This window comes from Astatotilapia calliptera, chromosome 12 (assembly GCF_900246225.1).
Source record: "Astatotilapia calliptera chromosome 12, fAstCal1.2, whole genome shotgun sequence".
NCBI classification, from domain to species: Eukaryota; Metazoa; Chordata; class Actinopteri; order Cichliformes; family Cichlidae; genus Astatotilapia; species Astatotilapia calliptera.
Genome location: NC_039313.1, coordinates 32,594,316 through 32,609,526, shown reverse-complemented (window position 1 = coordinate 32,609,526; position 15,211 = coordinate 32,594,316). Strand labels below are relative to the sequence as shown.

At 39.0% G+C, this 15,211-nt stretch overlaps 1 protein-coding gene across 2 annotated transcripts in view; it reads right to left on the bottom strand.

Annotated features, from left to right (window-relative positions):
- Positions 1-376: 376 nt before the first annotated feature.
- LOC113033382 (spermatid perinuclear RNA-binding protein-like) overlaps positions 377-15,211 on the bottom strand; it is a 97,085-nt gene continuing 82,250 nt past the window's right edge. Inside the window, exons 13-18 of one of the 2 annotated variants that reach the window (XM_026187122.1) lie at positions 13,834-13,983; positions 10,957-11,091; positions 9,644-9,784; positions 9,319-9,442; positions 8,102-8,152; positions 377-3,346 (exon numbers count right to left, since the gene is read on the bottom strand). In XM_026187122.1, the coding sequence (XP_026042907.1) occupies positions 3,258-3,346; positions 8,102-8,152; positions 9,319-9,442; positions 9,644-9,784; positions 10,957-11,091; positions 13,834-13,983 (690 nt within the window). In that variant the 3' untranslated portion in view covers positions 377-3,257. Of the gene's footprint in view, positions 3,347-6,138; positions 8,002-8,101; positions 8,153-9,318; positions 9,443-9,643; positions 9,785-10,956; positions 11,092-13,833; positions 13,984-15,211 lie in introns of those variants that run through there. The other variant, XM_026187123.1, reaches the window with a different exon arrangement.

The window sequence follows — 15,211 nt, the reverse complement described above, 5'->3', positions numbered from 1 at the left end:
ATCAACTTTCCTTCTGACGATGCTGTCTGTGTTGAGCGCTCAGTGGATCTGCGCTCGACAGTGCAGCCTAGGTGGAGTAGTCGAACGCAGATTTACTAATCACCTGATATGTTTAATATGCTGCTGAGAATATAGCCCAGAAGAAGCGTATAGTATAGCTTATTTTGGAAAGAGCCATTTCTCTGTAATAAACTCTCTTTTCCAAAGATGAGTGATTTCTCAATCAGATAGATTTATTTATTTTTTATTACTTTGTTGTTTCAGCAACATTAATTTTAAAAACTGTACTTTTGAGTTAAAATATATTTTTATAATTTTAATAAATGACAAATTAAAAAGGCATGAACATTTTTTGTATCGAAAAAATATTGAACCGTGAATTTTGTGTATCGTTGCACCCCTAATATATATATATATCATTAATATGTATACTGTGATAAATATCAGAATATTATAATTATATTAGAATTTTGAATTGGCACTGTTAACAAGCTTGTGGACCTTTTCTTTCAGGAAAGTCTACAAACGTTTGAAACCAGTGGTTCCCAAAATTTTCACCTAAGACTGAGACGTGTTTAGAGTGCGTTTGGGGTGCAGTGCTTTCTTCATTTAGGTCGTTTTTGTTTGAATTGCAGTTTGGAAGGCAGATATAGAAAAGCTTAAAAATCTTATTAAAAATGACTTGAAATGCTTTTATTCACATGGCATGCTCATGTTTTACCTCCAATACTCTAATGCTCTTTGGCATACAAACTCCACAAGCAAGCAGGATTTAATGAGGCTTTAATCTGTGCCTCCTCGTCTCCCCTGTCCTCCTCGCTGTGACCCTGAATCAATCTCAGTACTCCAAGCTGAGGGATGTCTCACTTCCTAAAATGCATCAAGAGGACAGAGGAGAGAGGACAGGCTGAGGCACAGGAAGAAGCTGTGATTAAGGATGCACAGACATATCCTTGGAGATGTTTTTAGCTTCACTATAAAAGAAGCATGGCACATAGCTGGACTATGAAGAACATGGAGAGAGGAGAACTCATCTTTTTATTCATATGTTGTGTCAGTTATGTAAGAGGATCAAACATTCAGCCTTTGTGTGTGAGATTTTTGAAAAAAAGGTATGATATCCTGTCACATTGCATCATATTATGAATTTAATTCACAACATGATGCAATGCCCTAAATATAAAACATGTCACGAGCACAGTTACATCTGAGGTCATAAATTCGGCAGTAGATGGGCTGTAGTTGTTGTCGTTTCCATTCATCGCCTCCCCCGCTTGAATCGCTGGTGGGAGGGACGTGGGGAGAGGAGTCGATGATGTTCAATCTGGGAAAATTAGAAAGGATGGAAACCGTCGCTTTTCTCTAGTCATGTGCAACCAACAGGAATCTTCTAGCAATAGGAATCAACAAAAAGCACTCACATCTACAGAAAGCCCTCATTTAGGCCGAGGTGTTTGCTGGTCTGTAATTTATAAATCGAAGCTTGTGTTTGTGTACGTCTTCTTTATTTGTTGCTTCTTTGTATGTAAAGAACGAAGTGGTCCGTTCCAAAACCTGAAATTCGGATGGGTTCTGGATGTCCAGGTTGATGACCCGTAGATTGTCCTTTTTGATCCAAAGATGTCTTTTTATGTGGACATCCTTTTGTACGCCTCATCCTATTGGTGGAATATCCTTCACACCAGGTTGTGTGTATATGTTAGTCCCCATAGGGAAATTGCTCCTCTGCATTTAACCCATTCACCCAGTGCAGCGCCCGGGCAGCTATGTGCTTTGCAATGGAACTTTGCTATTGTTTTAATAAACAAAGACTCTTATTAGTGGAAGTAGCAAAGAGGTACTATTTCCTGATGAAGGCTTGTTGTCGAAACTCAAAGAATTTTCATTGAACATGACCACGCCATGAGAATAACAGGCATCTTTGATTTTTAAGCTGAGACTTTATTTTAGCGCTGTCAGCGTTAATCTTGTTAAGATGACATCAACGCCATAACCACATTAACGCAGTTATGGCGCTAACGTCTCCGTTAGCGAGTTAGTGCGTATCGCTCCGTGCTTGGGGCTGCACGGTGCTAACGCGTTAACGAGCTAACCGCGCTAACGCATTGACGCCGTGAAGCCCCACGCACGGTGGAGACGGAGATTTGCCGCGTTAATGCGGTTAAGGCGTTAACGCCATTTTAACGAGATTAACGCTGAAAGCACTACTTTATTTACTTGGGGTTATATTTGAATGAATGCAGATGGTACGTATATAGATAGATGTAGATGGTATACAAAAGGGAGTTCTTCCCACTGTTTCCAAGTGTTTCTCATAGTCGATTATCTGTTTGTTGCCGTTTTATCTCTAATATTATACAAAGTATAAGCCACTGTTGTTGTGAATAGACACTGTGTGAATTAAATTTAATCTAGTTTAAGGATTTAATAATGTTGATTTAGAATAAACTTCTTTAAACTGCCTATTTAAAAACTTGCCATGTGACCTCTTATGGGTCCTTATCCCGTATATTGGGAACCACTGATTAAACCATACCAGCAGAGATGGAAAACATGAAGACAATCAGATTGGAAAATTACTACTTAATCTACTATATGCAATAATGTTAAATTTGGGATTATATAGAATCAACATAGCAATACAGTGTTATAGACAATTTGTAAAATGTAAGTTTCAATATTTATAGATATCATATCTGAGAGTGCTTTAAATACAAACCTACTTCAGTCACTAGTGTATTTACATTCAGATAGATTATAAATGCTGGGTTTTACATATTCAAATCTATTAACATGTTTATATATTTATATATATATTTAAAACACACACATCCATGTGTACAGATAGTAAATGTCATATTTACATACAGTAGGTCACACTGTTGTGAATGTGCTGATGGCCTGTTTGAGTTCAGCAGCTGGACTGGAAATAGCGCTTCGAGTCGAGCTGCTTTGGGACACGCTGAGATTCCCGAAGGCAGCAGGGGTATTGCTTCGTGTTTTATTATTTTCTGACAGAAAAAAGTGAGTCTCGACTGTAGCCTCCTGTTCCCCAAAAACCAGACCTGGACCTGTTAGAGCATTGCCCGGGGCGTTTCCTTCTCCTATATTGCTTTCAATATTGCTGCTGTTGAAGGAGAAGCCCGGGAGAGCTGTGCCGCTGTAGTCCAGGGGCGCTGACAGTGTTTAATAAGGGTGAGGGATTCAACGGGAGGTTGGAGTTTGTTGCTGTGTCTTTCCTCTGTGGACTGGAAGGGTCAGAAAAGATCCTGAGGGCCCAGGTGGATGATTATAGGTGTGGCTATGGTCTGCGGCTGGTAATAGGCACTGTCGATGTACAGGCCGCCTGCGGAGAGGAGACAGGCAGGGTTAACATGATTAGGAATCATTATCAGCTAATGGAAGGCTTTTTTTCTGAGAGTAGATAAACCCACTAAGAATAAGTCCATACCAAAAGCTGCTGTTCTGAAGCGGATCTCAGCCTATATCCAATCTGAAAATTACTGCCATCTTGTGGCCACAGTTGGTTACTGTCTCTGAAAGCTAGCTTGCCTACCAGCCACTGAATCTGTCGTGTCAAGGGTTATGGTCCACCCTCTGTCAACAAAAGCTGGAGCTTGTTAATCATAGAGATTTGAACTTTTTTAAAAGTTAAAATCATTTGCTAGTCGAGCTGTTCCTGCCCTTAGGCGGTATAAAAGATGAACACAGCTACTAGGATGTCACCCAATGGTTAATGAGGTCTCTATGACGCCTCGAGCAGAGTGTTTTTACCATTTTCATCTTAGTGTAGCTAGTTAGCCAATGAGCATACCTAGGATAATCCTCCTTCACAACTGTAGTAATGCACTTTCTCACAAAACAAGAGAGTTGCCTCGTTTTTTTGCAGCCAGAGCAGTCGCCCCCTGCTGGCCATTGAAAAGAATACAGGCACTTCCAGGCTGGCTTCATTTTTTTAGACGTTGAAGTTACCCCCATGTTTTATAAACATATGTTACAGTCTGATTCTGCAGATTTGTGTGGAGACGCAGGTAGCTGTAGCATGATGGTCATGAAGAGGGGACCATCAAAACAGGAAGTTTATCCAGCAGTATTTTTAAACAGGAAGTCGTAAGAGGTCGTCTTGGTTGACCAGAGTTTAACAAGTTTCCAAACAGGAAGTCGCAAGAGAGACGCTTTCAGCACAGAAAACAGAGGCAGCACAAAATTCGGAAATGTTGTGTTTTAGTCGACTTTAATTTGTATCATTGATGTGTTAACAGTCGAACTGCTCATTAACACAGAGGATAAATTGGGGAGCTGCACTGAGGCATAGTATAAGAGAAACGAAGCTTATTTAGACCTGTGAATAATGCAGGGCTTTACTTTATGCTAGTAAAGTCAAAGTATGAATAAAAGTCTTAATATGTTGTAGGTGGCGATAAGGTTTTCTTCCCGATTCAGTGTAAGCAGTGAACCTAACTGCACTTTTCTCTATACTGTAGTTGATCGAGGATACGGGCTTGGAGATCAACTGTATGAGTGAGGAAATGAATGTGAGACAGTTGCTTCAGCCTGAGCAGGTTCACGGTGGAGCCCTCGGGGAGTTTGTTGTAGAAACTTACCCAGAATGTGAGCTCTCCTTCAGGAGCAGAAAACCCAGAGTTTCCTTCATCACAAGTTTATCAAACTAAACTCACTTACTGGAACAAGCCCCAGGGGATCAAAACTCATCGAGTGCAACAGTTTTGGTTTTTAAATGGTGTTAATGCAGTTCATTAAAACTCCACCTTTAAGATATTTTCTTCTCTCTGCAGTCAGTTTAACAAAAACAAACAAACAAACCAAACATCCAGTGTCATCAATTTAACCTGTAACATGAGCAGAGCAGGATACGGATCCCTAACATTCAGGGTGCTGCTGTTTTTAGAGGAAGCTTTATTGGCTCTCAGGATTGTTAAAGGCCAGAAGAATTAAGTAGATTCAATGCATGCATGATGGATGCAAGCCCTTTAAACAGGGAAACAGAGAAACTTACAGATAAATAGAGAAACCTATTAAAGCCTTGTACTTGGTGACCGCGATGTAAAGTCAGGCAGAAAGAGCATTAGAGATTACTGCAGACATGGCTTTACTAGCATTGTTTAGAAATCTAATTTAATTGTTTTTAAGACCTGTGCACATTAATACCTGTTATCCTGCTCTAAAGCTATCGCTATATTAACAGTTAATTAACTAACAACTGTTCTGTATGTACTGCAAGGACTAAAACCTTCACGCCTCTGACACAAAGCCTTAAATAATGAATTTTAGAAGCTTCAAATTAATAATTATCTTGAGATTCTTCAATTAGCCAATGACAAATTTGTTAATGTCAAAGATAATAAAGCTTCTTTTCTGAAGGCACCGGGTGGACTTTATCTTCAAATTATGAGAAGGTTTTGAGTTGATAAATACTGCAGAAAGACAGATTTCATATTTTAAAAAAAAATCTGTTTGTACATCAAAAAATTCAGAGATTTTATTTTAAAAAGTGCTTGGCCTTGAAAGTTTAAAATATGATGCTAACAAAAGCCAGAGCTATGAAAATTGGATGTAACAATTATAATAAACTTGAGGTCATGTTTAAGGGTTTCTTAGAGGACACGTGAGATGGAATAGGTGAGTATGTTTTGCATTTCTATTACCCAAGTCAGGACAAAGTTTCTTCAGGTTATATTTGCCTGACTGTGGATGTTCAATACTTTACAATTATTTCTTACCCACGTTTTGACATATACGATCCCAGTAGCAGTTGGGGTCGACCCTGCCACTAGTTGCTAGAAACTGGGTGGTTGTTGACTGCCGCTAGGTGAGAATGATCACAAAGACGTTGCTTCAATAAAGACGGGATCTGATGCAGCATTGTAAACCTCTCTGTGACCAGTATCACCCACGGACTGTCAGCACCCTCCAGTTCGCCTGTCGGTTGTGGTGTCCAGAGGCTTTTTAGCAATACCATACATTGGTTAATGCGATGAATATCCATCGGCATGGGAAAAACTAAACGTTTCACACATTTGGCAAGAAAGCCTGTCCTGTAACAGAGTAATTAGTGTGACTAATACAATATACTAATTAGAAATTTCAGCATGCAACAAACTGGGGACCACAAGTTAATCAGTTGTTGACAAAAATATTAATTTATTTAAAAAGAATATTACCTACAAACATAAAACAGCTCTCTGAGAAGAAATTATTTGAACTCAACACAAAATGGCTCATACTCAACAGTAAGTGTAAACTCGGACACTCGATATCCAAACGAAAGGAAAATATTTCTCAGTGCAACCGAATATTGTAAACCTGTCTTTTTTCTCTCTCTAACAGAAACAAAACATCTGCAGAAAACGGAGAGAAATGAAAATACAAAACAACATTCACATATATGAATGATTGTTAAAGGAATACATAGCCTTTTGACAAAGAAGCTCTGATCACTTTCACCTCAAGGACATGCTTTAATTTAACAAAGTATGTTTATAATTATTCATTTCCCTACAACAACTGATTTTTTTTTTTACTCTATTAGGGACGCTGAATTATTGTATGTTTAGTGTGGTGTTGGCTCTTTTGGTTCTTTACAATCACGGTATAGCTCCATATTGTTGGTATTTAGTAGTTACTTAGATTTGAAAGGTCTTTGGTTCCCTCCAGATTTATTTTTAGTTCTCTAGTTTCCACATTGAATATTTGTTACTCTCTTTTTTTCAAAATATATATAAAAAAAATAATTAAAAAAAATTTAGTTTGCTACTTTGTAGTCACTTTATACCCGGTCTTAATTTAGTTCCCTCGAGTAGTTAAACATTTGTTTTTAAATCTATTAAATCAAATAGAATATGGTAAGCTTTGGGACACTTTAGGGAAATTAAATAAATAAATAATTTAACTAGAGATGATGTTTTATTGAATATTCCCATCGTATTCTTTGTCATCTGTGTTTCTTTTGCTAAAAGTTAGTTTTAGTGAGCCATTTCATCATCCGTGTGTAGTTGTTGCTAATTTAGTTCCCTAAAAACCTGAATTTATGCATTTAGTTTTAAGTAACCTACCTGCTAGTATATTACATTTGTTTTGTAGATACTTAATACTTAGTTAAATGTATTTTTAAATCCCTTCTGAACATTTAATGTATTTATTTACATATTTACTGCATCGTATTTTCAGTAGTCTCACTTCACTTCCTTGTAATGCTCATGCCATATTTAATTCTCTGCAGTAGCCATCTTCAGTAGATCGAAGGGAACAAAATAAGAGCCTCTAAATATATCACTATCCTGTTAATTTAATCCTACAGGGAATGTTTGGATCATTAAAATAATTTAGGAACACTGTAGGATGATGTATTAGAACCAGTTGCTTTTCCCCCCACTGCAAAAACTCTCACCGATAATCATGTAGTCGTCCTATACAGAAATTCCCACAATACGAAACTCAACCATGGTCATAAATTATTGTTTATTGCGCCTCATAATACTAATGACATTTAAGTGGATAATATATTTTTGTTTAGTAAGTTTTAAGAAAAACAAACTACACTGTATTATTGTGTTCTCTGCTGGATGTATTACCCAGCAGGACATGTAGGGCTGTTTAATTTGTCATATTTACCTCACCAGTCTTCCATACACTGCTCATTAAACGCTGAACTTTTGATTGCGTAATGATTTAATGATACAGAGCTTTTTTGTCAAACTCTGTGTTCACATGGATAGTAATGACATGACTGTGAAACTGTTTTAGCCCAGAGGATGAATGCTGTACAAAAATCCCACTGCCTGATTTGATGCTTAAAGGTTTGTAGACTGCAGGGTTGGGTTTGTGTCGTGAATACACAGCCAGTCAGGATATTCCTTTAACAAGTGACTTCCTGTGAAGTGGGTGAGGGAGAGTCCTAATAGGGGTAGAGGTGGGTGACGGGGTATGCTGTGGGAACTCTGATGACTGGGACAACTACTGAGGGCATTCTGGAGGGAAAACCTGAGGAAGAGTGAAAGAAAGAAAAAGAAACTCAAATGTTGGGGTGATGGAATAGATTAAATGGATGGATTAAGGATCGAAAGTGAAACTAGGAAATTACCGTAAGCAGGGAGGGTGCCTGCAGGGCTGTAACCATAAGGAGCACCAAAACCTGCGGGGAGATAAAATAAATCAAATGTTATCATTAAATAGCACCTATATATACACACCAGTATCACCCACAGCTTTTGTAATCTATTATCATCTCAGCAATAGTTTTCACCTACATTTATGTTGAATCATATTAAAAACTGTTGTGCTTCCAGCCCTTTTTCCCTTGTAGATTGTCTGCTCAGCTGCCCTTTTATTATGAACCTCGCCAGAAACTTTGTTAATCTGAGCAGCTTTGTACAGCACTGGGGGGCAATTCAATGTTGCACTCAATTAATGTAGCACTATCAATCTGCTACAGCTTTAATTGTGAGGCGCAGATGGAACACGAGTGTGTATTTACCAGTGAGAGAGCACCGAATTATGGCTAAAGTTACTCTCAAATGGGGGAAAAAAAAAGATCTAATCTACTGTAATTGGTGGACACAAGGGTCATGTCAGTTCATCAAATAAAAATAATAATCCTACCAGACCAAGATGAATTTGCCTGAAAGAAATCTTGGGAAAGACATGTCTTAATATGAATTATACAAAATTTTGGGTCCAGGCTGTCATTAGTTTTCTCCAATAAATAAATCAGGGTGAGGTGTTGTTAAGTGTTTTTAGCACTAGATCCATTATCTAGAAAACTACTTGAGATAGGTCCTTCAAATTTATTCTGGGTAAATATTTGGTGCTAATCTGCTCCATTCTCTTGGACCTGGACACTGGATAGTGTAGTGGTAAGACTACACACCTTTGGAGCAGGAGTCACAAGTTCAATTCCCACCTGGTATCCAGTAGGTCCTGGCTAGACCCCCCCCCCCCCCCATGCTTAAAACCAAGCCCTGGAATGGCGCGGCTATGTCTGCAGCTCGGACGCAAGAATTTCACTACATCTTGTACCCTGTATAACTGTGTATGTGGGAAATAAAGGTTGTTTGTTTTGTAGGGGACTGATTTTATTTCCAGATTCTTATACAGAAGGCTAAGAGCAAGAGGAAGCTAATTAAAACACTTTACACTCTGGTGTAAATCCTGAGCACTGAATTAAAGATCATTCAGTATAACGCAGGTTTGTACAGCTTAATAACAGTCAGTCAAATGAAGGAGTATTGATTTATTAATTTTCCCCTTGGTATATGTAACGGACATGTTAAACAATGATGTGACTGCTGTGTGACTCACCTGGTGGGATGTATCCATGTGCGGGTGGGGTGCTGATGTAGGGAGCTCTGGGGATAATGGGGACCCGTGGAGGTCTGGCAGCGAGGGCTGGGAGGGTGAGGACCGAAGCCACGGGTCGCTTTGGCTGCACAAAAAATAGACCACAGTAAGAACAATACATGTTTTCTTTCACTGGGAATTTATCAACATTTTACTCACATCCTGATCTAACTGCTAAAAGGAAAAAGACTGATTTAAGTGTAAAACTCTCTGATTTGTCTCATCTGTCAATATCTGCAGGACGTTAATTTGAAAGTCATTCTGAGAACCTTAATGTTTTACTCACTGGAGGGTTTGGCCGTTTCTTCTTGTTGGTCGTAGATTTAGAGCCGGAGAACAGGCTGTTCAGAGCGGCGAGCGCAGCGCTGGCTTTGGCTACTTTCTTGTTGGGACCCGTTCCCCGAAAAACCTGCTTGTCTACCTCAACCTGTTATCGCACACAGAGATGAGAGCTCATATTAACAGGGTTCCTCCTGCTAAAGACTGAAGTCTTCAAGACGACAAAGAAGAACAAAAAAACCACTTGGATTTGTGTACAAGATCGACTCAACAATAACTTTATTAATAAGAACAAAACGCTGTTCCCCGATGGTTAGAGAAAAAGTTTATGTTTGAAAGAAAGAAGAAAATCAAAATGCTTGAATTTGAGCGGGCTGCCTCGATTCCCATCATGTAAAAATTTAAAACACATTCTGCACAAACACAACACGGCTTCAGTACAGCTGCAGAACTGATTCTCATTGAATGTGCATTTCTTTATTTTGTTGCTAGCAAACATACAGTGCAGTAAACTGTTTATCCAACTTTTAAATTGCAATATTAGAATTTTATTTAAAACAATTAACTCCTGCTTCCTTAAATCCCCCTTTAAAGCATGTTAGCATGATTAAGCCTGATGTCTGTAGACTAATACCAGTTAAGGCCCTGTTTTTTAAGATAAATGAATTTTCTTAAAATTTAAAAAACAAATTTACATATTAAATTTACATTTTTCTGTTATATTTACATATAATAGAAACATACAGATTTTCATTATCAATGTTACAATAAATCTAATAAATTATGCCACGCTATTATAGATTATGCCAACCAGCTTAATCTATAAAAAGTCAAAAACAACCTTCTTTTCCTGAAGCACCGCTTTGAAAAAGCTCTTCTTTTGTTTTAATAATGACTTAATCGACAAGGGAGAAACCGGAAATTAAAGTAACTGCTATGTGATATGAGTAATTCAGTCCCACACCTGTCGTTAACATAGTCTCTGGAGCACCTTTGTTTCTTAATAAGACATCTACATATGCAGCTCTTTTGTTGTTAAGGCCAAAGGAAATCATCGCCACATAAAGAAACACAGAGCTTCTTGCATAAAGCACTGCAACAACATATAGCCTTAAAAAGCAAGCAGAAAACAAACTACAGCAGCGATTTTACAGGGACTAAACTAGTTTCATGTTCGGCTGCGTTTGCTGGCATTTAAAGCTGTTTTCATATACAGGAAGCTCTGAACATAAAACGCATTCTGTCGTTCATCTGCTCCTAATAAGAGAAGACATCGGAGACAGAGCGGAGCAGTGAGTGGAGGTGTGTTTGTTTTCCTACCTCTATGATGAAGCGTTTGTCGTAGCTGCTGCCGCTCTCCGATATCAGCTCGTATTTGAGGCCGCGGCGTTTCTCATTCAGCTCCATCACCGGGTTCTTACCTCCTGCCGTCAGGATCGGTCCAGGAGCTCTAGACTGCAGACGCATGCAGAGAGAGAGAATCAGCTGCAGGCTTTACATCCAGTTTATCCCCTGAATGAGGAAACATGAGCTCTTGAGCACAAAGTAAGACAAGCTATCTAAGCAGCCCGTTCACATCAGGTATACCTCCTACATGCTGGAAGAGTGAGAAAGAACAAGCTGCTGATATTCAGTATTTGCTGCACAGCTTACAGATACAAATGCCTATTACAGCTAATTAGAAAATGTAGTCTTTTTGTTTTTCATCTTTACTAAGCTGCTTCTTTTCTGTTTTCTGTTTAAGTTCCTTGAAGATGTTTCACTCTCTCATCCAAGAAGTTTCTTCACTTCTCAGAGAGAAGAAGAGTGGAGAAGTGGAGAGTCCCAGGTATTTAAGCCCTAGTGGGAGTTGTGCTGTGAAAGAGACGCAACAAATGCAACAACGGGCGTATGTCCCACAAATAAGTGTCCAGCCCGCAGTATTTAATTATTTAGTTAGTTAGATGGTTATAAGTGCACAAACTCTGTGCTGACAGGTAGGCCAAAACAGTCATTAGCGTTCAACCTGGTCTTAATGAAGTATGCAGACGGTGCTCTCAGCACCACCAGGCTACCATATTTTTTTTTAACTATGCAATTCTGATTATTGAGAGCTGATACCTTTTTTTAAATTATATTTTTTCTATATTGGTTCTTGGGATTGTTCAATCAAAGCATCATCATCATATGACCCCTCAACCTGAATGTAGGGAATAAACCACGCAAAATTTACAGGAAACCCCGGGGCCTGTCTGAACCCTGACCACGAATAAAAATAAACACTTTAATAATTTAATTTGTTAAAATTTATGGAATTCACATAGTAATAAGTTTTGGTATGCAGCCTATATTATGAGGTTCTTTGTGTTTTTGCTCACATTTTCAAAGACATCATCCCAGCCCACATAAAACGCAGCCCACTGATAGTCACACACCCATGCACATCTATCAAGTTAACACTGATCTAACACACTTTAATTTCTATGACTGGAAGGTTAAAACAGAGCTTGAAAAAACGTTCTGAGGACACGACTGAAAATGATTTTTAAAAAGTATTTTCAAATAACAACTTTGAAACATCTTGATGTAAGTTGGAGAGCACTTAAAATAAAAGAAAAACTATCTGAAAGTCTGGCTCAATACTTTAAAGAAGAGTTCAAAGAAATCTATAGAATAAATCAAAATATCAAGTTGCAACCTAACAGAATAAAATGAAGCTCATGCTTCTTCATGGTCTGATGAACTAATAACCCAGCAAACCACTGGCTAAATGAAAAATCAGGTTCTACCAGTCTCAGAAATAACCTCCACATCTGGTTTGGGATCTATGAGGAAACCTGTGTGTAAGAATATTATTTTACTGTATTTCATTTTCTTTTAAATTGTATCTATTTTTTTATGTTATTAGATTAGACTGAAATGGATGAATGAAGAAATGCTTACTGGAAATAGTTTCGGTGATTTGCAGTATAACATGTCTGAATGGTCAAACTGACAGTAAACTTTTATTTATTTTACATTTTCAAAACTCAACTTTGAGTTTTTATATTTTAATGGATGAGGAGGTTTACAATGAAAGCTATCAAAAGAATGAAATTCAATTAACTTTTATTTATATGGCGCCAGACTCCCAGCAGCTGAGCTCTGACCGAGCAGCAATTTTAAATGGCTGTATCTGTCATTTTAAAAAAATGATTGTAAACCTATCGAGATTAATATTTCACACACAACACCTACAAGCAAGGTCGTCTGCTCTTTATAAAACACGGGCATAACCATTGTGAGGTCGACAAACGTTTTTGAAGTCCCAAGTTGAGTGTTTTCACCATCGCCATTGTCAGTGGTTTGACGCCGGACGTGACGAGCGAGGGGCGGCTCTGACTGTGAAGTCTCACTCTCATTGAGTGTGCAAGTATGTAAACCTACTGTACACACACACACACACACACACACACACACACACACACACACACACACACACACACACACACACACACGTAAAAAGGAGACACAACCTCAACAACCAAGGGACTGCAGGGGACAAACGGAGCTACAGATATAAGAACTAATAAGATGATTAAGCAAAACTTGCTTTCACGCTGCTCATGTTATTGATACCTGATGACATGTTTCTGTTTTGCTGGCCTCAGGGTAATCCCTAACATTAGTTAAGTGTGGTTGTGAAACCCAAACTCTCCCCACACTCTGCTGGAGGTCTCTTCCTGTTAAAAGGGAGTTTTTCCTTCCCCTAGTCACCAATTGCCCCCAAGAGGGGATCCTCTTTCTAAAATTTTACTTTATGATGAAAGCATCTTGAGGTGATTGCTGCTGTGAATTGGTGCCATATGAATAAAACAGAAATGAATTTTAGTGGTGATTTTAAGAGAGGCATTGAGGTATCCGGGAGTGAGTAGAAACATGACGGCCTTTTGGATTTTTAGAAAATTTGTCCTTCAGGCTCTCAGAGGCAACAGAGTCGGGGAAGGTTACATTTTTGTTCACATAAGGACAGGAAAAAAAAAATTAGTAATACATGAAAAGAAAGTTCCACAGAACATGTTTAAATCCAAGGTTTCCAGCCTTTGTAATCAGGACGACCGAAAATCTGCAGAAGAATTTTTATTGTGTTGAATCTCTAATGAACCTCATGGATGTGTTGTAATCAGGAAGAACCTTTCACAAAAGGCCATAGTCTGTGTGTGTGTGTTCGTTCCTCACCTCCTGTGTGTCTGTGGAGGAGGTGATGGAGGTGGAGCTGGAGCTGGTGGACATCCTGTCGTTCTTCCCTTCGCCATCTGACTTCTCGTCGGCACTCAGCGAGTCCACGTCTCCATCGCTGCCGAGCACGTAGCCCAAAGCCTGCAGCGCCTGAGGACGACAGCAGCGAAAACAAAAACAGCCAGAGGACGTTCATTTAAATTTCATCACCGCACGACTTCCTGCTGCATTCAACACGACAGTCATCGGATTACAAAAGTAGCGGATAAACTTTTTGTGACGTCCTGACAGCCGCAAATGGGAGATGAGTCACGCTTTCACATCCATCATTTGTCACTGAGCTGTCCTTGAGCAAGGCACTCAAACCCCAGCTGCTGCAGTGAGGCTGCAAAGCGAACAACAAGAACAGAAAGACTGGCTGTGCTGAGAGTGTGAAAGTGCAACTGAATGAATAAATGTGTGTGAAAAAGACTCTGTGTGAGCAGTCAAACTTCTAGTTCAATAAAAGATTTGTTACAAAAAGAACATTGTGTGTTCTTGTATCGATTTAGAAGAAAACTTCAGCTGCTGTTTCTTTGTCCAACTTAATGTTCAGCTTTTAAACACCTGAGTACAAAATTATTGACAAACCAAACTAACAGGCAGACACAGGACTGGAAGCTAAAGTGGTGTTGTTAACCCTCTGAACCCCCTTTTACTTGCTTCACTTACAGATGTCATAATTTTAAAAGTAGAGAAAGCAACTTGATACCTGTGCTGATATTAAAGTGGACCTATTCTGCTTTTCCTTTATTTTTTATGTCTTTTGCTTTTAGTGGAGTTTCTGCAACTAACGACAAACCGGATTTCCTTTGTTCTCATGATTTCTCTTGTTCTTTTTAGTCTTAGAAGACTAAAACGGGGGGCGACCGTGGCGCAGGAGGTTGGGAAGTGCATTTGTAACTGGAAGGTCGCCGGTTTGATCCCTGTGCTTTCTGTCCTGGTCGTTGTGTCCTTGGGCAAGACACTTTACCCTACCGCCTACTGGTGTTGACCAGAGGGGCCGATGGCGCGATATGGCAGCCTTGCTTCTGTCAGTCTGCCCCAGGGCAGTGTGGCTACAACTGTAGCTTGCCTCCACCAGTGTGTGAATGTGAGAGTGAATGAATAGTGGAATTGTAAAGCGCTTTGGGTGCCTTGAAAAGCGCTATATAAACGCAATCCATTATTATTATCATTATTATAAAACAGTTTTCAGCAGTTTGAAAACTCTTATATGTGTATTAGAATTTGAAATTAGAGCCTAAAAGAACTGCAGGACAGTTTGAATCCACTTTCTGTGATGTTTCCTGTTTGTTTTGTTTTTTAATCTTTCTGTATCTGCTCGTCTGTGTCTAAG